Source organism: Dendroctonus ponderosae, unplaced genomic scaffold, assembly GCF_020466585.1.
Source record: "Dendroctonus ponderosae isolate FM_Combo_2020 unplaced genomic scaffold, Dpon_F_20191213v2 Dpon_F_20191213_1, whole genome shotgun sequence".
NCBI lineage: Eukaryota > Metazoa > Arthropoda > Insecta > Coleoptera > Curculionidae > Dendroctonus > Dendroctonus ponderosae.
The window spans coordinates 25733454-25760084 of NW_026017110.1; the positions used below are offsets into that span (position 1 = coordinate 25733454).

At 35.1% G+C, this 26631-nt stretch overlaps 1 protein-coding gene and 1 long non-coding RNA gene across 2 annotated transcripts in view; one reads left to right on the forward strand and one right to left on the reverse strand.

Annotated features, from left to right (window-relative positions):
- The window catches only part of LOC125502618, a 1780-nt gene extending 1436 nt beyond the window's left edge, over positions 1 to 344 (forward strand). Inside the window, exon 2 of the long non-coding RNA XR_007280385.1 lies at positions 163 to 344. This is a non-coding gene — a long non-coding RNA (uncharacterized LOC125502618). The remainder of the gene's footprint in view (positions 1 to 162) is intronic.
- LOC109543692 (AF4/FMR2 family member lilli) overlaps positions 1 to 26631 on the reverse strand; it is a gene marked incomplete at its 3' end in the record, with an annotated part of 101483 nt that overhangs the window by 47087 nt on the left and 27765 nt on the right. Inside the window, 2 exon segments of the mRNA XM_048661415.1 lie at positions 1563 to 1903; positions 14028 to 14130. Of these exon segments, the coding sequence (XP_048517372.1) occupies positions 1563 to 1903; positions 14028 to 14130 (444 nt within the window).

The window sequence follows — 26631 nt, forward strand, 5'->3', positions numbered from 1 at the left end:
ACGTGTTGTATAAATTAGCGTCTTCCTGACTCTGTTCGGCCTACTTACAGTCCGAATCGGTCTTCGTGACGTCACTGTCGGATGGCCTTCATATTTCGACGGTAACGGTTTCAGACTTATTTATATTTTAAAATATTTGCAATGTTTTCGAATTTTTCACAGAATAACAGTGTCGAGATTAGAAGAGAAAAGCAAATACGAAAAAACGTGTGCGTTAAACAACTCCACTCAACAACAAACAGAACGGGTTGTAAAATAGCATGAGAAGACAAAGCTCTGCATTACAGGTTGGTACTAGATTATTTGTTACTAATAGAGGCTCTAATATAATGTGATTATTTGAATGCGTTCCTTTGATTACTGTGTTTCAATTTAATTTAATTTGGGCGTTTTAAATCTTTTGTTGCAGAATTGTTTACCTTTTTATATTTTATCAGTTCCGACTGTAAAAGTACACTGATTCAAGCATCGTGAGCCGCAATCAAATTAGTGTATACCGTCACAAACTGTTGTTCAAAAAATATTTTTTAAACTAGAACAAACTGTAGGTATTGAACCATAAATCGAATTCAGAGATTTAAGGGCAATCAATTGTTATCAATTCACTTTAGTCACCAAAATTTGTTTAATTGCATTTCAAAAAATTATAATAAAATTATACATAAGTTCTTTAAAAGTTATATAAAGTTGATTGAATATATTAACTGAATTTGACGTTTAGAAGCACAAATTAAATAGTGTGTTTCTTCTGAAAGCCGAAATGCAACTTTGGTAACACATTTTAAACTGGAAGTAAACATATTTAATGTTGTTTACTCCATTGAACCATCGCACCATATCATACGTTTTACATATAAGCAGAATGGGTAGGTTGTTGTTTGAATAACATAATAACTGAGATGTTTTTTCTAATGCGCTGGATTAAAAACAAAATATGGACCTTTTCCAAAGAGCTAGACAAGTGAAGAAGTGTAAATTTTGCCAGTAAAAATCCCCATAAATATGTTTTATTGTTCAAGGTCCTAGCAGAAGATGAAATTTACGTAAATGAATTAATTTTTAGCAGCGATTAACAAATTATCGGCTATTCGCTCCGTAGATATAAAGCATACAATCGTTCATCGTCAGTGAAAGTAACCGTTAAAAACGCAATAAACCGAGATGCAATATTTCCAAGTTTCCTATAGCACCGAGTCAATTAAAAACTCGTAAAAGTAGATTCGGTTTAACTTTTTGCAAACTGACAACGCTATAAGTATAATACTGACATCATTCCCGTTCGACATCCCAAATTAGCTAAAAGGAAAGTATACGATATAAGTGCGCCGGTAAATTGGAATGGAATCCAAACGAAGTGACCTAGAATGAAGATTTCGCAAGAATATCTTCACTTTCAGTTTTAGCATTTGGCGAGTAATTGAGATTCGCATATTATTCTCGCAAACTTAACCCAGGTTCTCTTTAAAAAGTTACAATGTTGCATGGAGTTAAACACATAATAGAGCTAAGCCATGTTGCTAATGCTAAACGAATGCTGCCAGACCATGAAACTTTGAGCTTACCTTGTGCTGGCATGTTGTTGTTGTAAATGCGGTTGGACGTGATTTTGATGATGCGGAGGTACATGATGTTGCTGATGCTGTGGTTGATGCGGAGGTACATGATGTTGCTGATGCGGTGGCTGGTGCGGTTGGCTGCGTTGTTGCTGATGTGCTTGGGGACGTGGCTGATAATGTTGTGGAACAGTTGAAGATGGAGGCGGAAACGGTGGTCCCATCCGAGGAGCAGATTCAATGGTAGCGACACCATTTCTTACCAAATAGTCCCGAATTACTTCAAAGTTCCCTAGACGTGCTCTAATTGCAGTTGAGAGTGTGTCCTTCTCGCTTAATGATGGCGAAACCTGAATTCAAATAAAGCCAGTTAGTTACGATTCGGCAAGGCATAATTTGTTTTTTTAAATATAATTCCTTACACCTAACTTGAGTGGCTTGTGACCATTCAAATCATCAGTTTTTCATAACATTTTTTGGAACAACACTCTTACTTGAACTACTGCTCTTTAAAGAATTCTATTATTACACGAAATATGGTTTCCGCTATTCCCAGCGAAGTAGTCCACATTTGCAAACTCAATAATGCGTAAAGGTCAAAGATAAAAGTGCTCATTATGCATTATTGCCAACTACTTTAATAACGGAACGTTTCAGATGGCATATAATTAACAAATACGATCTTTTAAAAGAAAAGATGCATTAACAGCGATTTGAGCATATCAATCAGACTGAGCTGAAGCTGATTAAAGCGGATAAATCTATTCGCTCCTTGCGAACCAGAAGGCTGATTAGAAAATCAATTAATCCTTGTTCAGGTACATACAAATTAGGTTTCTATAGATGGCGCTGATGGAAATGGTTACATCACAAACAAATAGGAAATAAAAAGTTCGATAAAAACATTTATGTAAAAAGTTGAGGAATATTTCACTGTTAAATGTGCCTGGTTATGGTGCTTGAAAAGTAGCTGCCTGTTAATTGAATTTGAACTGCTTAATTTGTCGAGTTTCTGATTAACGAGTGACCCAGAAAGAATTGGATGGAAAAAAGAAATTTTCCATTTCTCCCAAATGCGACTGATGATAGGAAAATATTTGAAAAGCGAAAGCGTTGCGCTGAAAACGGGTTCAATGCGTTAGGATGTTCCCTAGTGCTTTATTTTCGATTTAAATGCCAACCAGGATTTACTCTTTCCATAGGTGGAAAATGTATTTGAAAACTTTAGAGGCGCTGTTAAATGTTGAAGGTGAAAACTGTAGAACCTGAGCAAAATCAAGTGAAGAAAAAAGCGATTGAGAATGTTGTCGCATGTCAGACCAGAAAAATAGAACTTGAACAGAAATACTAATGAATCTTCCACACTGAGAACCTTTGCAAAATTCACAGAATCTAGTAAATACATCGATATCAAATCAATTTCAGTATCTGGAATATTTCACTGAGGAAAAGCTTCCAGATTCAACTCTTGACATCTTTTTGCCCTTAATTCATCATCATTTCTCAACGTATTCGTTCTTGTTGCGATTCCTTCAGCCTTCGGCGTTTAATAAACTATAAAAACACGTCAAGTTGACAAGGAAAGACAAACGATTTTCGCCGAGTTTTCACTGGAACCGATAAAAGTAGAGACGAGCAGCAAATAAAGCGGAGAGTCGTTTCGGGGTCGAGAAATGACGTGCCAAGATTACTTACTTTTCTCAGCACTCAGGACATTTCGCGAATTTTATCAGAAAACGATTTCCTATAGAAAGAGATCTGGAAAATCGAAGGATTCCTTTAACTTTATCCGTGCACGTGATATGGAGTTGACGTTTGCACCGATTCTAGGCGATTATTAGGAATCAAATATGCTTTGATCTGGTTCAGATTTTTACTTCAACATTTCTTCAAAGAGCAATGAAAACCAAATTAATTTTACATGCTCTGGGTCTTAAATCAATCACTGTCCGATTGGAACATAATATAATTTGTTCTCAAATTGCGAATCTCTGGCAATTAGAATGTCAATTTACATTAAACAGAAATATGTATTTGCTCAGAAATACACTACTAATGTTCATGCTGTCTTTGCAGTAGCTTTGAAAGCTTGCAATAAGAAGAAAAACTGCAAATGCTCTTTACCCACAATTTTTTATGCAAAAAATTATTGGATCACAAAAATGGCCCATTCTAAAATTTGGACTTCATCACCCAAGTCTAACCAGTTAAGAGGTAGGTTTGTATTGATCTTTAATGTTCCGGTCGGCTACTCCGATCCACCAAGTGGAACGAAGATGGAAAACACGACAACCTTGTGCACGTAACGAAGACAAAAAGGAGCTGTTCGGAGTTTAGAACTCGTTTAATCACATAATAGAGGTTTAACTGCTCAGAGTGCGGGTTTATGTTTACTCTCTTTGCGCCTTTCCCTTCGCCTATTAGCTCGGTCAGATTCTGGTTCCGAAAGCTACAACTGAAACGATTGTTTGTTTTGCGGAAAACATACACAAAAAAAACGGATGCGGACTTTAGATTGAACTGGAAAATGTTAAAATTGCCCTCAGGTTGAACAACAACGATCAACATGAGATGTTGCTCATAAATTATCGGCTAAAATAAATATAATTTAAAGAAAATAATTTTAAGGTTTTTTCAGTAGACTAATAGTGTTTCATTGATTAGTGTTTGGTTTGGTTATCGGTCAAGTAGCTTACGTAGATAGTGCGTTTACGCTTGAGAATGCACGCTCTGATAATCTTTGCATGGCATTGGTTCGCACCAACCAGAAGCATTTACATACGAATTTACTTTCTACCGTATGAACCGAGCCGGCTGAAAACTGTAGATGGTAAAAAATCAGTGGCACGTGGTTACAAGCCACACCTTGATGAAAAATCCGAATGGAGCCAAAACTATTTTTTTCAGAATATTTACCTTAAAACACTTTTGTCTGTTTAGTATAAACGGCGCAACAAAATCCAATGCTATTCAACATCTCTATGTGTTATTTCGTGCAATTAATTTTCCAGTGTGCTTTTGCAAAAAATTAGTAGTTCAGATAAATTTTGTAAAGGATGGAAACATAAAACAATGTAAAACTGGTGAAAGTTCCACATGTTCTCAGTTAAGCAAACATTTTCTTTTGTATTTCAACACCACAGGAATGAAGATATCTCAAAAAAGTTGTGAGTTTTTGGGCTGATCATTTTACTTACAGCGTGGTCTTACAAAATTAACTTCTTGGTCTTGTGCTGATAAACTTATTTCTCTTGAACCGATTTTAAAAATTTAAAACTTACTTGTATTAAACCTAAAACTTCACACTCGAATTCTGAAAAAAATTCAATATTTGAAAGGAAACTTCACTTAGTTGAGAATTTTCCAAAATCCATTTCGGGTGCAATTCTGATTCTGTCGTAAATCGGACCAAGAGCAGAAAAATTATCGTTACGAGACCGACAAGTTGGTTTTTTGAGACCACCCTGATCGTTTGGAGCTATTTGCTTTATCTTTAAACAACTTTTGGTGTTAACATCCAAAAAAACCTTTTGCTTGTCCAACTCGCAGCATGCTGAAGGTTGCATTTTTTCATTTGCAACCCGGTAGAACGTGATGCGATGCCAAATTTTTGCCAAAACACTGATTAACACGCAACAAATGGGGCTCAATAACGCTTCAAAAAGAAACAAAATGGCTCGAAGCAATCGGAATGTATCCAGTTGCAAAGTTGGGGAACATTTGGTCTTTTTGTTGAGCAGTTTATTACGTTGCTTAGTTTTGCACTTTTGGGTTTTCCAAAGAATACCAGTGCCAAAAATGGGATACTTTCCAGAAAAAAAACGTTGTAAAAAGTTTGTGAACGAAACTACTGAAAAAACTTGCAAAATTGCACGTTTTCTTCTCCAAACAAGATCTTTCTAAGGATTTATAAGGAATGAAACGCTGGGCCGGATTTCATCAATTCGGAACTTCATTAATTGTCAATTGAAAAACGTAAGCCACCCGTGAAGATAAAATTACAAAATCCCCCAATAGAATGAAGAAAATCAAATGGCCCGAAGACTGAAGACAATCACAATAAATTAATACAGAATGAAAATGATTCTATTGGAATAATTTCAAAGGCGAATTTAAAAACAATTATCAACAAGAAATGAGTTTTGCTGCGACCAATCTCCGAGTCTCCAAGAGAGAAAATGTGGCCGTTTTCTAATAAAAGCAAATAATATGCCGTCTTGTTTGCCGAAAGCTTATTAAAGTTGTGAGTACGTTGGGGAATCGGTGTGTGCGACGAGATGCGAAGCCCCCAGTTTCGCCCATTTGTCGCCCATTTGCCGATTATAAACTCGGTGAAGTATTTGAAAATGTTGGTCTCATGCCAGCAAGTCGGTGGCCTTTCATCGCATTCTTTTATGATTCATTTTTTTTTGGACGCTGCTCATTGCTTTGGATTATTGCTAAAGAATCTGTGAGCGAATTTCTACCGAAAATATTTCTGTTTGAAAAAATTCTATAATTATTCGGGCCAAAGTTTACTCATTACAAAGTTGAGAACAACCGATGTAAGTGGATTTTTTTCCGAATGACAATGAACATAAATGATGGTGACACAAAACGAAACAATTCTCCTAAATCCGCATCGGTCGCGTGAAGATAAAGCACAAACATCAGCCTGGCCATTTTTCTCCTTGAGAGTTTGCTCGCTCTCCCAATTTTCCCCGCAACTATACAATATTCCCATCGCTCGACAGCGATTTCCCGCGAAATAAATTCCATTTATTCCCTGGTTTCCGACTAAAGGACGTCTTCAAAGAAATCCGTGGGCAGATCGATTTCCCAACGCGGGTAGAACGACGGGCATACTTTCCAGAAAATTTACACACGTGCAATGTCGCCCTTATTAAGAGCGAACTATCGATCCGGTACCTTCGGGAAAGGGCACTGCTACCCTTGACATTTTAAAGTGGAGAATTAAATTGCTCTAATTTATCTCGTTTGTTCGGATTCGTTTATGCGACACGAAATGATAATAAGTTGTGGCGACGATTGTTGCCAAGGCTAAACAAACGGATTCAATGGAAAATATTGTTGATGATAGATTGCAGGTCGAATAAGGAAAATCGGGTTGCTCTGGCAAACTCACCCACATCACATAGTCTATTTTTGTGCGTCTGGAATATTCTCCCATGATCTTTAATCCGTAAGAACATTTCAGGTGGTTGCCTGTTTACCCACACAATGTATCCAGTTTACGTTTAAAACCTCCTTAACTATTAGCACATGACTGCTTTATCTTAGTGTCTGATGCAGATGCGTTTAACACGGTAAAAAAGAAGCACTCACTTGCTATTTTTATTTCAGAACCTTAAAATTAGCCTCTGCTCTATTTTCGCTCGACACACATTTTTGGAGTTTTGTAATATGCATTGGATTTAAAGAATAATTGCACTAATTATTCGTGCCTTTCTATCAGATTTTGCACCTTAAAAAATGCCGCAAGTGACAGTGTTTAATAAAAATATGATAATTGACAACAAATTTCTAATCGGCCATTTACGCAGCAAAATAAACAATAACCACTTTACCATATACGGAAAAAAAGATTGGGATTTAACTGTTTGCATTACTTCTATTTGTTCCAAATGAATTTCAAGTTATCTTATCGGTTGATAAAGGTGATACACACGGCAGGACAAAAGCCATTATTCCTTGGTGTACGAAATGGTAAAAGTTTATTTAAAAAAATGATAATCAATAAGCCAATTATAAGACATTCCAATGAGAGTGGGTATTAATCAACCGAAAACAATCGATGCACGCCCTATATTACATAACTATTATTTATTGGCGAAAAGCATGGCTAGATTTTATATTGGGCTTCGAAAGTTAGAAGCCAAAGTTTCGTTCACGTGAAAAAATGTATCTCAATAGTCACCGGGACTCGAAAAAAAATTGCAACTAAATGTAAAAATATGTTGACAAAGGCAAACACCGGATCACATAATTCTTAAAAATGTTTTAAATTAAAAGCGGCTCATATAATAAGTAAACATTTAATATTTTGAAGGATGGATGAACTGTTTTGTTCGAATATTTTAGAAGCGATTGCGTGCAATTTTGTACACCGGAATTTTCAAGTATACTTGATCCAATAAGTATGTGCACAAATGCCAAGTTTTCAGTCTTCCTCTCAAATGCCCAAACTATTGCATGCATTTTTAAAACTAAATAAAAACAGATCATTTTCATTTGAAAGATTGATTGAATTTGAAAAAAACTTGGCACTTTGCCTATATTAAATTTCAAAAGTTTTCACGCAATAGTTTCTGAAATATTAGGCTGCTATTGGACCTTGGACTTTCATACAAACTTCTAGAGAGGGAGATTTTGAAACCTTAAATTGTAACGTTACTCTAATGCTGCTATCGTTACTTCAATAACGCATCAAGTCAAGTCATAAAAAGCGAACCACAAAAAATATTTTTTTTAAACGCTTAATTTGAATTTTTCAAACCTGTAAATAAATTATTCCTTTTAATTTTCATCACATATTGATGCGTTTCTATAAAAGAACCGACAAATGGAGAAATTAAGAAAGAAAGAGCGAACGAACAGGACTTATTTGTTAAATATTCAGATACTGGACCAGTTTATTTTATTTCGGTCAACAAGAAGCAAAAAGTAGCAAAACATTTTTTCACCGAAAAATCTGAATGTTTACTTCTAAAAAGTCATGATGTTGGCGGCCCCTACAAGTTAGAGCTAAATGAAATAAATGTAAAATTTCGAATTCAAACACCCCTAAATCCCAAATTTCAAAAAACAAAAATAAAACTAAAATGTAGCTTGAATCCTGTATCTTGAAGCTGTGGACTTTCGGACTTTTGTTTCTAGGAACTTTTTCTCATAAAATGACCTACCAAATTACGTCCTTCAATATTGCAGCGTCTTTTTTAAACATCGTGATGTACAGTTGATGGATTGCAGTTTTACACTGACAACAATGTAGCAGTTTTTTCTATTTTGGCCAAAAAGGAGCAAAAAGTAGCAGGCAGTTTTTAACCATCAAAAAGTTGGATGTTTACTGAGTAATAAGTATATAGAAACTTTGCTGAATTCAGGAAAATAGTTCAAATCATACTTGCCGCTTTTTACATGATTTTGGAACCCAATTATAATTTTTTTAAAAACTATTAATCGCGTTTTGAAACTTAATGTACTATATTAAAACGCAGACTTGCAGGTTGCTCGTCCATCTTCAATTTGGCCCCAGATTGCATGTAAAAAGGACACAGTTCCGAATCGAAATCATGAATTTACACATAAAAATTCAGAATTTATTTAAGATTTGCTCTAAATAGTATCATTGACGTAAAATGACTCGACTTGTAATTTTTCACTCAGTTTTATATTGTTAATATCCCAGTGTGCGACGTATCGTAAGCTGCAAGTTCTTCTGAACGGAATTAACGTGGTGTTTTTGAAATTATTTATTTATTACATTTACATAATTGTAAACTGTTATTAAGTTATTATTAAAGTGAATTCAGATTTTAGAGTCGTGACGATGAAATAGAAATTATTGTAATGTGTGTGGCGGAGCCTGCAGGGTCTGCGATTCGCCACTGAGCTGGATCAATTGGTAAATAGGGTTTTCTGCCATTTCGCTAACCGATGACCAACGAGTTTATTTGCAAGAAGCACCAACTAATAATGCAACCAAATAAAAGAAGACGAAGAGAAGGAGCAATAAACAGCGACGAGAAACAAAAAGAGAAACAGAAAGAGACTTTAGTCGCGGCGATAAAATCGAGAAAGGCCGTCGTCGAATTCGGTCGGAATTCATGCACAACGTCACGTATCAACTCCAATGCGAAAGGAGTTTTCGGCCAATTGATTGGATGGAGTTCGAAGTTATTAGCAGGAGTTCAAAGTTCCGGTCTCTTGCCATACAGTTTGCAACTAAAAAGCCAACGACTGAAAAGCAATTTGACGATTAAGAGCAATAACAGTTACTTTATTGAATTCTTTCGCGTTTCTTAATGCAGATTATTTTTTTGTTTTTGAGAAGAATGTCATTGAGAAAAAAATTGAAATTGTTGATATTTCCCATAAACACTTGAATAATAGACAAGATAAATGAAGACAAGCAACAATAGTATTAATTAATTCAGTTATTGCATCATTTTTACTCAATTATTAACCCCTGAATTTGAATGAACAAACTCCACAAAAAGGATAAAACTCAATGGCAAATTTACCGGTTTTTTGGAAATTACGTGTTGCAATGCGAAACCTTGCCAAACGAGGACCGAACAGGAGAATGAACTCTCGTGTGCACCAACGATAGAAACCTTTTGTGCTTTTTGCCAGAATGGAATAATAATTAAGAAATGCAGGCCATTTATCAAATTATTAAAACAGAGAAATTAGCGATACAGCGCACTGGCTTGCATACATTATACAGTCGCTTTTGTTGTCGCAACCACCAGGAATTACCCTGGCATCTTTTCAGTGTATATAATTGGATGGATTGGACTTTAAAAAAATTGATGGCTCAAAATACTAATTAGTGAAAATTTGTCAGCTATCGCCGACCTGGAAAAAAAACGATGACCCAGATTGTAAAGAACACAGCTCGAGTTAAATGCTTCAAAATGCAACCAGAGGAATTAGCAAAGGATAAGTGTTTCCGTAAACATTTCAATTTTCAAATCAACTATCACAGAGAAAGTTGGAAGACAATTTCACATTCAAACTGGTAAATTTCCAAAGAGACTCTGTCTCTGTCTCTGTCTGGATCGTACCTTAACAAAAAGTAGAAACTCTTGCGTCCTTCAAACATAAATTTGCCTTCGGGTCTCTCATACCGTATGAATGAATGCAAAATCCCACAAAATCAACCAAAACCAACCAGCAAATGATAACATATTTCTACGTTAAGCTGGGCTTGAAAACCTCCCTTTAGCTAGCAAAATTTACTGATAATATTTTAATTACTTCTGCTTTGGATACAGCTTGGAATTTTAGGATCTTGCTTTATAGACGAGATAAGATTATTTCCGAGACAGTCGCATTTGACCATTGCCCCCCGCGGATTCTTAAATGGTTGGAAATTTCCAATAGAACAAATTGCCTAATATCCAATGCTCGTTTAATACAAGAAAACACATAAAGGCCGTGGGAGAGTTTTAAAAATTAAGCTTCAAAACAAATTATACTGGATTAGTTTCCGAATATCAACGAATGTGCTTGTTGAGGAAGAACAATGTCAGTCGCCTGGAATATTGCACGTACGAATTAAAACCAGGAAATAGCTTGAATCTACTGTTCAGTACAGATACGCGTAAAGCGGTGAATTTAATAATATAACTCGCGGATCTGGGTGAAGTTCATTACAACAACTTAGTAATATGCAGCTGAAACTTCCGCGCATATCCTCTAATTAGGGATATCCCAGACTTCGAGCCGAAAATAAAACAATTTTCAATTCGGATACTGCAAACTTCATCAAATAAACGCGAATCGACATCCGTGTAGCTTTATAAACGTGGCTGAATATGAGAAAAAGGCGAACCGATCGCGTTCCTCCAAGGTAAAACCGGGCACCAACAAACGATGGAAGATCGTTGGCAATAAACGCTAAAACGCCGCAAACCATGCCAATGCCACTACTTCACTGCGAATGCTAATTAGTCGCTTGACAAATGCATTATGGTCTTATTAAATCTAAAACGTGTGTTTTTTCATGCTGCTTAATAATATGGATTCCTAGTCGAGAGTCAAGGTTCTGTGTTCAATGCAACGTTTAAATACTGCCAGTGTTTGCTTACTGACTATTTATAAAACAATACAAGATATTATAACAATAAAAGAAGCAGGGAATGAATTTGATTTGAATTATTTCTTGCAAAATGGCAATGCTAGATGTTTGAAGTTGATCTAGCATCGAAGATGCAAATGCACAAAGTGCCAGTTCAAAAGCAGGGCCATTATTTATAATTAATATAGAAATAGAAAGCAAATAGCTGATGTAAAACCACAAACAGTTGCTATCACAAACTAGAGGGTTATCATTGATTAATCCAGCGTTCAACATTATGACATCAAGAGTAGCGCATAATCCCATCAGTTTTAACGAAAAATGGTTAGAACATGTATTATAAAATTATAAGCAAATCAGTTGAACCATTTTTAAAACAGTCGCAGACCTTCTTAGACATGAAATGCTGTAAGCGGCCAATTACAAATTCAAACCTCATCAATGCCATATTGAAATAGTAAAGTAATAAGAGGAAATTATTGCAAAAATACGTAAGATCCTGCCCAACACAATGCTCTTGTAAATTTTTAAATGTTCCGAATACTTCGGGAATTTGGAATTTACAAAATACTTCATATAAAATTTTCATATTCATCTTCCAGATACGTACTAAATTTTGCAAAAGTTATATATAAGTATATCGGAAAATACAAGTAATTGACAGACTTTTCTTGCTAAAGGGTTCGGTCTAGGGAGTGGTGAGAAAAAACATTTCGGCCCTTTCAGGGCTGGAAGCGTTATTGCCAAAGTCAGTCAAGGTTATGAAATATATGTTAAGTTTTGTGCCCCCTTTTTTTTCTTCTTATAACTATTATATCACAGTTTTATATCACCACTATCTAGACCGAATCCCAAAGGAGGAAAAAATCTGTCAATTATTGGTGTATCGGTCAAGAAACCTTCACTTAATAGGAAAATACAAAAGTACCAGAAGAGCTCCATGTGGAGGCAATTTAAAAGCTGGCGCAAATAATTTTTCTGAAAAAAAAATTATAACAGGCAAAGACCGAGTGGAAAATGTTGTTGAGGTTCCAACTTTAAGAAAAAACTTAAATACGGAAAAATAATTTTTTCGCTATTTCCACGGTTAATTTGAGGTGATGCCAAAAAATGCTAAAACAAAAGTTTTAGTACTTTAATTTAGTTTTTTTGACTAATTTTACTAATCGAAATTTTCTCTTAGAGCTTGAGTCTATGTGTATCGTAGGATACCCTCTAGGTGATTACCTTTTGATAAATAATTCGTTCTGATTGCGAGATTGTTTTGTTTATCAATCTGTAATAAAAGACGTGAGGAAATTTTCAGGCAAAAATTTTTTGAGGCAAAATACCCAACAAACAGTTTGTGAAAACCATTTCCAGAGTTTTTGCGTTTAAATTAAATTTTTCCTTTTTATTTTAAATAATAATAAGAAAAAAATTAAATTTTATTTTTCCTTTAAAGCTGGAGCCTCAACCACATTTTCTGCCTGGCGTTTGCCTATTGTTAATTTATCTTATTTGAAATTCGGTTAAACACCAGCCTATTTGGGTAACCTTGTTAGCTTACAAGTACAAGCCCGATACGCGTTTACAGGTCCGCATTTACGAATTTTAAACGTTTACTGGCTGCGAAATTATAAACTATACACAGCGTCTAAATAAATCCACAGTCAAGAGTTTGTTGAAAATAACTTATTTTGTTCAGTACATGTTTTTGGGGATTCGCTCTGGGCAGTGGTGAGAACAAGAAAAAAACACTTTTTAGATTCCAAACTTTCGGCAATTTATTTTTTTGCCTTGTTCCCTAAGGGAACCCTCCAGAATCTTCCAGAATCAGAATGAAATGTTTCACGGTATTGGAAAAAAATAAGATTCTGAAGGGTTTTCAGTCCCTTGCGGAACAAGGCGGAAAAATAAATTGCCGAAAGTTTCGAAGCTAAAAAGTGTTTTTTTCTTGTTCTCACCACTGCCCAGAGCGAATCCCCAAAAACATGTACTGAACAAAATAAGTTTTATTTCGACAAACTTTCGACCGTGGATTTATTTAGACGCTGTGTATAGTTTATAATTTAGCAGCCAGTAGGCGTTTAAAATTCGTAAATGCGGAATACAAAGGAAATACAATTAGCAGCATGAAGAAAGCGGGAAAATAAATAGCTGAAAGCTTGGTAGCTAAAAAATAATTCATTCATTTTTTCAACACTGCCCAGACCGAATCCCCACGAAGGAAAAACACATTTCAATTATTCGTGAATCGGTCAAGAAACTATCACTTGTTTATAGGAAATGTTGCGAATATATTTGTAACTTTCGTATTTCAAGAAAATGAAATCTTTAGTATATGAAAATGTAACCTCCGTCACAAGAAAGATATTTAGGAAAAATTCATCAGCTAGCATTCTTTTACCTTACCAACAGTTTAATAAACTGTAGTATTAGAGATATTAGGGAAAACTCTATGGGTCTTAGAAATCGGAGCAAACCACACGTTGTTTTGGTTAAAACAATTCTTTCTAAATCAAATATCTTATGAGGTGATTATTCAACATAAAATCGGACGAAATGAGCTTATTTGAAAGCAGATGTATAGAATATAGATATAATAGCTGTAGTAAGACATAATCTAACGTTTTATAACAACGAGAAAACGTTTAACAAATTTGGAAAAAACAAAATGTATTACTTACTCTTTGCGGCTCTTGAAACAGGGGCGTCGGCTCATCTTGACTGTCGGACATTTGAGCCGCCCGAGCTTGTCTCTCTGCCTCACGAAGGCGCACTCGTTCTACACTGTAATTATACATATACATTAGTTAAGACAATATACACGCACACACAAACACATCATACTCTGGTAAATCTATAATACTGTCCAATACGGACAACAGTTGGGTATTTAAATACCACAAAGAAGATGGTTCCAGACTGGGAATTATGTCTTGTGACATGTTTTTTCGACTATCGAACTGCTTCGAATACGAGTGCAAATTAAACTGCCAAATTTATAAAGCGCCCGTTTGGTATGGGTAGTACCAGAATTGTCTATCTTTCTCTATTTTTATCTTCTATCTCTATCTTCATCTTCCTACACGTCAATCTCAGGAGTATGGGTAATCTTGAAGACGTTAGAGAAAGACAGATAGACAAATCCACCTAAAATTAATCTTTCGCTCTAACTTTTCTTGAGAATATTTCTATAATTCTTTACTTCTATTTATACCACATATTATATTTCTCGAGCCTGAAATACGTTTGGCAAATACGTTGCTGCATAATAGTAAAAAAAAACGCTTTTGAGCTAAGAGATTAAGAGATTTAAGAGCAGACACTGCTGCATAAAACTAATATACAATTACTTACTATTCTACTGAAATTCTGTTATATAATTGCAAAGCATCGATTTGCGAAGTTTTGCAATAACTTAATGGTATGGATCCTTATGACAATTTTCAGTTTCCAGCCCGAGTGGTGAATTGATTTTGCTTAAAACATGATACTAAACAAACTCATTTAGATGTATTTACAAGATGCAGATATTCAACAGTATATAACTGTTTTTCAGTAAAGTCTCTTCACTATAGATGCCAACTAATATCACGTAAATTTTAAGGTTATGGCAGGCAGTGCTGGATACAACTAATAAATAATTGCTTACTATTCTCTCGAAATTCTGTTATATAGTTGCAAAGCATCGATTCGCCAAGTTTTGCAATAACTTAGTGGTATGAATCCCTATGACAATTTTCAGTTTTTAGCCCGAGTGGTGAATTGATTTTGCTTAAAACATGATACTAAACAAACTTATTTACATGTGTTTACAAGATGCAGAGATTCAACAGTAAATAACTGTTTTTCTGTAAAGTTTCTTAACTACAGATGCCAACTAATATCACGTGGATAAAACTAATAAATAATTACTTACTATTCTATCGAAATGCTATTATATAACTGCAAAGCAAGGGTTTGCTAAGTTTTGTAATATCTTAATTGTAATGGATCTTAATGAAAATTTTGAGTTTCTAGCCCCAGGGATAAATTGATTTTGCTTAAAACATGATTTAGCACTAGGCAACTCGTTTAAATGTATAACCACAATATGGATAGATTCAATAGTATGTAATACTTGCCTAATACCAAGTGGATTTTAAGTTCAGCGCAGGCAGTACTAACTATATAATCTTACTGCATAGTTATAAATAAAAATTGTATGTACATGTTTAAGAAAATTCGGTATTGAATGGACATTTGCGGGTCAAATAACAATAAGCAACTCAAATTATTGTTGGACCAAACGCCCTATACAATTAATGAAAAATGTTGATAACATTTTATAGTTTTTACTAAGTAAAGACAATAATTTACTATTCTTTTTGGTGTACTAATTCCCTTAGTCAAATGCCAGCCTTAATGCTAGCCTGTAGTCCGGTCCATGATGAACCGAACCATTCGACTACCTGCATGTATAAATGCCCGCAATGGATTGTCCTTCAAGACCCAATTTGTCGAGAGTCTCACCGTCTTTGGCTGTGTTTCTTAATTTCAAGTTTTTGTAAATTACATGTGTGGCTAATCTCTATCAATAATCTATTTTTGGTTGATTACTACTTCCTTCTTTCCGATATGCCAAACTTATACTTGAATATCTTCTAAACATTGCCAGGCTACTCACAAAGGGAGCCAAATGATCTGCGATACAAAAAAATTCTGGACAATTTTTATTTTTATTATAAATGAATTCTGAAAAATGTATTTTTTATGTATGCCAGTGTAATATTATATAGAACTATAAGAAAAATTAGCAGAGGACACTACCACAAGTGACACCAGAAGTGAAGCTTCTGAACTTTTAGTTAATTTCTGGAATGAAATCTTATGGAGGATTGATCGTGTGCAGGCTCAGCTTACAAGCTGCTAAAATGAATTTTAGAGCAGCGTTCATGATCTTCTATACTATCTTAAATACAAGGGAAATGATTCAATGGATTTTAATTAAACTCGCTGTAAACTTGTTTCTTAGCGAAACTCATAACTGATGAAGCAACTGAGTTCATCATTGGTACAGAAACTCCCTTGGTACAGAAAAAGTTTTTAGTTGGTGACTGGAAACCACTTAAAATACTATTGAGTTGATGCGTAATCTTTCTTAGAGGCTTTTGTGCTCTTCATAAAATATTGTGGCTTTCATAAGTTCTGCACGTTTCATTCAAATCCATCTGAGCACTTTTCCGATTTTACAAAAAACGCAATTCAAGATTTGTTAATGTAAAAAATTATCAATTTGTAAAACTCATAAATACTTCTTTTGCGCAAAAACTGTTAATGTTACGAAATTTTACAAAGAGCACAAAAATGTCCAGGAAGGATTAGATTTCCCCAAGCAATGAACTCAGGTACTTCAGCAAAATATTCGTCTTACACACCACAACAACAAATTCAGAGCGAGTTTCATTGGAACCATCTGGTTATTCTCGCGATACTATAAGAAACCAAAATTCTTGGAAGACTTTTGTATTACGAATCACTTAGCAAGTGGTTGGCGGCCGAGAGGTCGAGAGATGTAAACGAAAGGGTTGGGTGATCCCAGAATAAGCGTGGTGAAGCCATTGTATTACAGACCTGTTAGGAAACGATTTAAGGGTTTAGAGATAAATCGTTATCTTGCCTTCTTTGTGACTTTATATGCCAGGTTGGACAGGTCTAATTTCCAAGAAGTAAGTATCTCGGTTTATAAAGTATTTATTTAAGATAGCGGAGCGACCCGTGGCGTTGCCCATGTTGACCGGTAGTTACGTGTGCAATTTTTTCGAAAACTTGCGTCTATTTAGGTGCAGTTTTTATTGCTTTCGTATAGGCCGTTTGCTTGCAATCGTATGAGTCCTTGCATTTGCTTAATTCCATCCTTTCCCAGTTGGGCTTTTGCAAGTTCCGTTTAGTGTTTTTTCCAACCGTAAATGGTTAAACTGCAGTCGCAACAATTGTATTATTTGCAAACGTTTTGCAAATGTAAAAATGAGTTTTCGGCTGGGCAAGGAGGAACACTTTTGCGCAAAAACTCAAATCATTCGAAATGAATGAAATGTTGTCGTTTTCATCTCCGATCAACAGCCGGGGAATTAAACCAGCTCATGAATAAATGCGCTAGACCCATCTGATTGTAAATAAAGGACAATTAAGGCTCATTTTGAGCGGTTTTTAGACTATTTTTAGCGTTCACCGCGGATATCTGCCCTATTTGAGATTTGACTTCTTAAATCGAAAACAATTCATTGAGCCCAAAAGCACTCATGTAATATTTCGATTTCTACGATACTTAAAAAAACAATTATTGCAGACCAACATCATTGTATTTTCGAGACAGACATGAAAGTTGCTTGATGTCACAATTGCTACTTTTATAAACCATGGCATATTTATAAATCAAGAAAGACGGAATCTTGTGATTTACTGAAATGTCTTCGCTCCTAGCGGAAGCTCGCTAATTTACCTGCTATTTTCTATCTAGCACGTTTTCTCCTATAAACGAAGACCCTTGACTTTCAGAAGGGTACCAAGGGAACACTACATTTTGAATCCTTTTGGAGACGTTGAAATAAAGTCTTAGCTATCTATCATCCAACGAAACATTTCAACATCAACACATCGCTAATCCGCACTCAAAAATAGCGTAACACTAATGGAAAATACTTTTTTATTTCGTCACTGCACCAGTCACACTTTGATGCAAAATACTCCTGTCGCTAGAAAAACACTTTTGAATCTCCCGCCGTTAAGAAGGGCCAGAATCGTGCGCAATTCTACACTAGTTTCGCGGCCCGTTTGGCCCATTGTAGGTATTTTTTAAATGCGTTTTTATCATTTTTTGCGGCTATCAATGACAAAACTGTACGTATTGAGTATCGTACCGACCTCGACTAATCCAAAATAACATCTCAAACCGACGATGCCAAACTGTAGCTCGCGAATTGCAGAAATTGAAATTTTTTACGATTCCATTAAACTAAGACTGCTACACATACATATATTGTTCATTTCCAAAGGCAGTTTTTTTAAGTTTCAGTTTGCACTTAATTTCCTGGTCTCGCAAACTAAGGATTTTAAGATAAGTGAGATCAGTCAGTAGAATTCCAGAAAGTTTCTAGTTGGATAAGGTTTCTTCGTCGCATAGTTGAGTTCTGTTTAAACAGATCAACCCTTTGTAGCTTCAACATCCCAGTAGAGCAAGCAATTGCAGCATAACAATTGAACCTAACATAAAATTCAAATCAAAATCAAAATTGTGACAAATAAAAATACATTTGAGTCATGAAGTCGAAACAAGTTAGTGGCTCTGTAATCTCCTTAATATCCACTGTTATTGAACAACTTCTCGTACTTGGATAATCAACTCCCGTTCAATTTGTACCGGTGTACAGTAATCCATTGGTAAATTTGTGAAAGGAGTTTCAAAGTAAGTCGCAGGTTGACAAATTATTGTTATTATTGATAAATCAAAATCAATTCCTGGGCTTCAGTCATTTATTGTCTATTTATCTACTTTAAGCCTTGGCCAAGGCGTAAGCCAAGGCTTAAAGTAGCAACAACGCTACACATAGAAACTGATGATGGTGGAAAACACCGAAACGTATTTTAATTGATAAATAGACAATAAATGACTGAAGCCCAGGAATTGATTTTGATTTGGAATTGAAACACAGTCAGGAAAGCATGTACAATAAAAAATTCAAAGTAATGGTGGTTTTCCACCAACAAAATTGGAAATAAAAGCCCTTCTGTGGAAAGCCCTAGCTATAAAAAATGCAGATCACTATGTTTTTGAGACTGGTCTGAAGCCTTGTTTGAAGATGTTTTTTAATTAAACCTTCTTTCAAACATTCATTTTTTATTGCCGCTAAATTGAATCCTGTATAAGACTAGTTCCATTTGTTAATAAACTGTTTATTTGCGTAATGTGGGACTGGTACGATATCAGGCTTTGTTAAAATCCGGCAATGTGGTACAGATAATTTGCGGTGTTGCAACCTATCCGCCGAACGATTCTGCAGATAATCGACTCAATGAAGTAATCACTGGTAATTGTTTTTGTGGAATTGGCCGACAGATTATTCCTTTATCTTGCTTTGATTACCGGTTTATGTAAACACGTTAGATCCTTTTGTAGTTATTGGCGTACCACGTTATTTTTAGTTAATTGTATGCCGACCGATAAGAGTTATTTACAATACCGGTTATGCCCGAAACGCATAATCGTTCAGCAAACCTTTGAATCCCAGTTTCCAAAGTGGATCAATGGGTGGGTAGAACGGCCGCCAGACAGACCCGATTTAGCATTGGGAATTTTCTTTATGAGACCCTACCGAAGAGTCTGTTGGTATTTCAACCACAACCAGCTAAAGCTGGCCCAGTGACTACCGTAGGTACCACTGAAATCAATGTTTGGTAAAATGAACATTATTTATTCTTCTAAATGTTAATCGATATTGCATAAAATCAGGTGATTGCACTGATGTATTTCCATTTTCCAGTCAAAAATTGTACCGTAAAATGTTAATCAATACTGGACTCAATCTTGAGCAAATCCAGGAATATAAAGCCATCCATGAATTGACCGAATGTTCAATAATTAGTGATTAATCAAACGAAACCGACCGAAACCCACGAATTTCGTTTTTTATTTTTATTTTGCAAGCCCAGTTTTTGCGTCATTTGTTATTGGCGCTAATTGAAATCGGGATTTCCGTCTTGTATTTTTCGCCTGCAACCCAGAAATGTCCATAACGGTGGAAAAGAAAACCAGAAATTTTGAGAACATACTCTCTTGGCAATCAACCTCCAAATGGACAATTTGTTCTCCAACACCCTTCCCTCAGATAATTTATATCAGTTTATTAGTTGCGCTTCTGACGTAAGAGGAACGTGCGATGGCCACCATAATACGCTCCATCCTCTCCACTTTTCTCGTAATTTAAATGCGAGCTGTGACGTAAAATGGAGAACGTCACGATTTTCGTACGAAACCCACGTTGCCGATTGAGCGAAAATACTACATAATCCGGAAAACTGTCGGGAAATACTACTTTGTCATCATAGCACCAAGAGGGAAAATTCCCAATCGGGCCTATTTATAGACTATTCCATGACTAATTAACCTAAAGGATGATGATTATCTATGTTTAGCATATTTGTCATTAGGGAGTGACCTCAAGTTGTTGAGCCAATTTATAATGAAAATGCCTAAAAGTTTTAACGACTAAATAATAACAAAACAATGAACAAATGAGCACATTTTTAGTGTTTGGATTTCATAATGGCCTATAGTTTGCTACATAACTTTTGCGGCAAACTGGTTAATAATAATGGCAAATAAGAGAAAAATATAATAGTTGATATTTGGCATGCTTTGATGTTTGCCAATCAAGCATATTGGGTCTAATATTGGAGTAATATATAATTAAACTATCAAAAACGGTTGAAGCAAAAGCATTGTGATTATTCTGTCGTTTCGTTTAGTTTGGCGATTTAGAAATGATGGAAGTCAGTAGGAAATTTGGCAGGTCAAAATATTTACAAAACAGCCTTTCAATCAAAACGTTTCGGTACGTTTACCACCATCAGTCAATCTATAAATTAAAAAATTGCTAAAACTTGTCTACTTAATTTAAGGAAATTATGTTTAAAAACGGTCGCAATGTTTTTTGGACAGTCTGTTTCATTAGGAACGAAACATACTTTTAAATTATTAAAAGCTAAAAGCAAAGAGTCAGGAAAATAATGTTTGGGAAGAAACTCCAGAATGCTCAGAAGTGTGTTTGATATATTGGTTTCTCACTGCTTGTTTTGTATCATTCTACCTTCACATTCATACTGAGATTTTGTCTGCAAATTTTATACTCTACTGTAAACGTTTTATGTTTCTTGCACTCATCATTTAATCAATGTTTGGGTAAATAGAGCTTAGATTGTCCGTAATCGATCTGAAATTCATAGCTTTCTCATGTTTTTTTATTTGATTCATTTTGGATTCTTCTCTTGTGATGATTATTTTTATTAATTAGTATTTCTGCGTTATTAAAATCGAAACGATGCAACATTTAGTGTGCGAGCTGCGTTAATGCTGTTTAGTTTTATTTTTATTTCTTAGTATATTATTTTACTTAAATACTGTCCTATTTGACCTGTATTATTACTGTCCAAACAGTTCACGCTGTATACTACATTAGTGTGTCGATTTTATAAATTTTACGTTTAAATTTGTTTGCTATATTAATATTATGTGGCATCAAATGTTTACTAATTTTGTGTTTTTTATTATTGCGTATAAGAAAGAATTCAGGTTTCTGCCTGACCACACTTCCTCTGTCTACCAATATCTCTGTATTTCCCGTATTTATTCTATTAGTTCTTATTTATTGTGAAGTCTAGAAAATGTACCGATTTGTTTCTGTTTTCTTCGAATGTACAATATACATTCGAAAGAACAATACGAAAATATCTAAACGTAAACAAAATAAAAGTTTTCCGACAACGATTTGACCAATAGGGGGGACATCAAGACGTCTTTTGTTACGAAAAACCTCACAAGAAAAGTAAACTGATGTTGTCCAGATAGATTCCGAGCACACGCATTAATAAATTAATTAATTAAATTAATAAATTAATTAATTCAGATCAAAAATGAATTTCAGAAAATGCTGCAGAAAACTGTTATAACCGAGGAAACCATCTCCAAACTTCAAGAAATACTTATTTATGAAAAACCCACTTTAAACAACCAAATTCAAACGCAATGAATATGGTGGAAGATTCCCCATCTTCCTCTAGCACCACCATTCTGATCTATTAGGTGGTTGCTCAGAAACGTTCTTCAGAAGACGTTCAGACTAAAAGTTTCCAACGTACAAGAATTAATTGTCTAAGAACTGCTTTATTGAATGGAACTGAATCTAGACCACAAATCAGCTAAAGTTTTCTATATGTACATGTAAAGCTCGTATTCTGATCGATTAAGCGAACATGGTGCAAATTCACGTAAGTAATTGAAAATATCTGTATTGACTACCAATACTGGCATTCTGATCTCTAAAATGTTTGCTGAAAAACGACGAAAAAGCTACTTTATAGCAACCAGATGGGAATCAGAACCATACGTATTCAAAAAATTGTATTTGTAGGCGACTATTCATTGAACTCAAGAAACAGACATGTTAAAAAGTCAATTTATGGGTCACATTTTGGTGGTTTAACGCTTATTATTTCGACAAATTTTTGTTTCCTATATGTTTTAAGCCTACTGTAGAACTTGTTCCTCTATTCAGCTATCTAAGTGATTTAACCGTCTTGCATTTTCATGTTTCATAATTGTGTGTAGTTCAGCTTGGCATGTGCCTTTTCCAGGATTTTTATTCATTTTTATCTCAACTTCCATTTAATCATGATGTAAATTTACACGAAATAAATACGAATCAATAATTTTAATTGCAAAGGAACCGATAAGTTCAGTATAATTCGTACAAAACTATCAAGTGGCGGTATTGAAGAAAGATGAAATGTGAGAAGATGATAAAAAGGAAGATTTCATATGGCATTTTTTGGGAAAAACTGAAATCGCTTCAAATGCCTCAAATGATGCACTCTTTTCTCGCATTAAAAAACGTGCTAGACCATTGTGAAGCAAAATCGAGCAAAATGTTGGCCTATTTTGAAATTTTGCGATCTTTAACCGCATGTGCCCCATTCTAGAGCCAAAAACTCTTTATATACATACTAAAAAGCCAATTACTTTATTTCAAAAACAAACATTTCACATGATTAATTTGTTTCGATTTCTAAAACCCTGAAATTCCATAAAATTAGGAAAATAGTCGCTTGTAGACTCATGCGATTATAATTGCATCAAATCAGCGAACGAATGGGCAAAAATCTTATTGAGCGACATGAAAACATTAGTTTTACAAGAAAAGAGACATTTTATCCAACAAGTTTGTCATTTAATTATGAAATTATGTCGTTATGTGTATGTTTAGATTTACTATATACCACAAGATGTCGTCATTGATCAAGCGAATAGTAAATGTTTGTGTTTTTAAATAATGGGCGGCAATTACCATTCATAAAAAAATAAGTAATTGCAATTTCCGCAGGCAGATATTGTTTGTTTTCGTTCTACTATTACTCACTTCGACGCTGTATACCTCCATATAGATCACGATCATATTTTACAATGACTCAGAACAATTGCTTATTTAGACAAGAAAGTTGATAATTTCGAATAATTGATTCAAAATTGAATGAAAAAAATCGATAAGCTGCGCATTTTGGCAGCTGCCGCTAATCCGCCGCCTTTCGAAATCAGCTCAAGTTAAATGAGAAATAATTATCAAACATTCATTTACCGCACGTAATTTAATGTGATATTCTTTCTAGGCTACAATTGGCGATAAGGGCCTGATGTTGGATGTTGACCTCATCGTTTTACGACCTGGAAACGAAAACTGGTTTTTACTTTATGCGTTATTAGTTTAAAAGCAAAACCAATTTAATTCACATTTCGAACAAATTAGCTCTCTGGCATTCCACTAATTATCATTTTTAACCTTTGAAATGTTCTCTTTCTCGGGGCGTATTTCAGTCACTCTATTTTCGTTTTGCCTATTTTTAGTTAACGAGGCTTCGGTTTAACAACAATTAGGCCCAACAACCCCCAGAAAGTGTCCCTCTAAAAATTTTAGCGACCAGACAGAATCGAGATAAAAATAACCCACTTAATGCTCCAGTAAGGGTTGTTGCCTCCAGCACTGCCGCGCTTAGTGGCGTGGGTGCAAAAAAACATCGAAATTGCGCCTTAAATTCTGTTGCACATGGCAATTCGAGAAAACGTCCGTGTTAACTTGAAGTTCTAATATACTACATAATAAAAATACAAATTTCCCTTGTAAAAATCGGAACAATTTAATTGGTTAACAAACTAGTTTATGGCTCGAATCTATGCGAGAAAAATGTTCTTCTAACATTGGCCAAGATTTATGTAGAACTTGCCCATTTTCACTAAGAGAATCACTATTTTTTTAATTAAATATGAAATGACCAAAAACTGGCCAAAAATGCCGATAAAATAACAATGAAAAAAATTGTTGCTTACGCTAAGCAACACGCAGTTTGTGGGTAAATGTTGGTTGGTGTATTGTTTCGTGAATTTAAGAACACCTAACGTCGACTTCGTCCTTTCAAAATCTTAAAATGTCCATTTGAATTAGGACAAAGGTGAGAAATAATGGTTCATTATTGTAAGATTGCTGGCTAAAAAGGTACCTTAAAATAAAAGACAAAAAGCAGGTACGAAAAGGAATTTTTCAAATGGATTATGGACCACCAAAGATCCCAATTTCTCGCCCAGCTCGAATGCCATATCCATATAGTGTTATTTTATTGAGGAACCTTAATGGTGATGCATGTCCAGGACAAACAATGGATTAAATTCGAATCGTCTCCGTCTGCCCACAGATAATCTGCCGTCAGATGGCAACGAACGTCTCGGTAAAGCAAAAGCAAAATCTGTTCAAAAGGCGATAAAAGGAGCTTTTCCAGCAGCGTGCCGCTTACCACTTAATCATACTTTATAATTTATTACCCTCGTTCAATATCTTTCACCTTTCCATCTCCATTTTCCATTTTGGGAAAATATTTACGAAAATGTACCACGTTATCGGTCTCAATTTTCCCAAAGTCCAATCCATACAGGGTTGTTGGCTATGAATATTTATTACGCTAAACCAATAGGAAATGCGTTTAAACGGCGAAAAACCTTAAATATTTCCCTCAAGGTAATTTTCAAACATTTAATTCCATTTCCTCTGCTAAGACACAAGTTCAATGAGAAGGGGAAGGTTTTAATTACGAAGACCAGTCGACTGTGTAATTTTGAATTTTAATCTTGATAACAAGACGCAAATCTACAGTAAGAAAGCGCTAAATAATTGTTTTCAAATCAGAGTTGTTACCCCCGCCACCGTATTAGTAAATATTTCGTTATCAATATGTTAAAACGTGTTATGGATTACTATTAAATCAACTGCCCAACCGTATGATTGATCATACCAAGTAGGTATCCTACAACGCAGTCAGGAGCTGAACTGGGGTCGTTATAGAAAAAAAGATCGCTAATTTAGCAATCATTGTCAAAAATTAGTTCGTAAAGTTGTTGCGCTAGTTTTTGCAAAAAATATGCATTTTATGTATTTATTTCGAATGTTTCGAAAATGCCGCAATTGCGTCGAGACAATATCCAGTGTGATTTCCACAGAGAGGGCATTTTTATAGACAAGTGTTTTCCAGATTAGCTGGGAGATTTTGAAGAGAGAAATATTAGAATACGTAATAATCCTATTTAACAGCTCTCCTTTGGTGGCAACAGGAGCAGGTAGAGTAGACCAACACTTTGAGCAACAACACCAAAATGCTGCATCAACGTTTAGGGCTTTACGAGCAGATTACGGTCGACATAATCGACCAACAGAGCAAAAAATTTCGAACACAGTGGAAAAATTTGAAGAGACTGGATCGGTTACTGATATTGCAAGGCATGTGCATCATCGCAGCATTCGTTCAGCTGAAAATGTCACTGTTGTTGCTCAAAGTGTGGAGGAAGACCCGAATTCATCGATTCTCCGACGTGCTCAACATTTGGGCTTGACTTACGCCTCTTATTCTTACGCTTTATTGCAAGAGAAAGCTCCAGGACGCGGAATTTCGAGATTGAGTGATGTCAATTGGCCCGCAAGATCCTGTGACTTAACACCCTTAGATTTCTTTTTGCAGGGCTATGCGAAAGATCGTGTTTACGCCAACATTCCTTAAACTCTTGAGCAACTGAAAGCCAATATCCGTAAAGTTACGACAGAGATATTACCGGTAATGTGCCGAAAAGTCATTCAAAATTGCCTTAAAAGGATTGAGGCCTGTAGGAGGTCCCGTGGAGGACATTTAAATGATATTGTTTCTCACGTACAATGGCAAGGTTTAATCTTTATATTGAATTAAAATTTTCGTCTACATCTGAATATGTTGTGTGTTTTTTTACTTTACTTTCCCAAGCATAAAATGGATAACCCCATGAAATATAGTATAAGTTTCATGACTACAAAGTTCAAAAGTGTTTTATCTCAAAATCCGTTAGAGATATGGAGAAAAACAGGATGTACCTTTTCAAAAGCAAAAAAACGCGTCTGTCTAACTGCTCGATCATATACCCAAATTTGGAAACACCGATAAATGTATACTCATTATAAAAGTTAATTT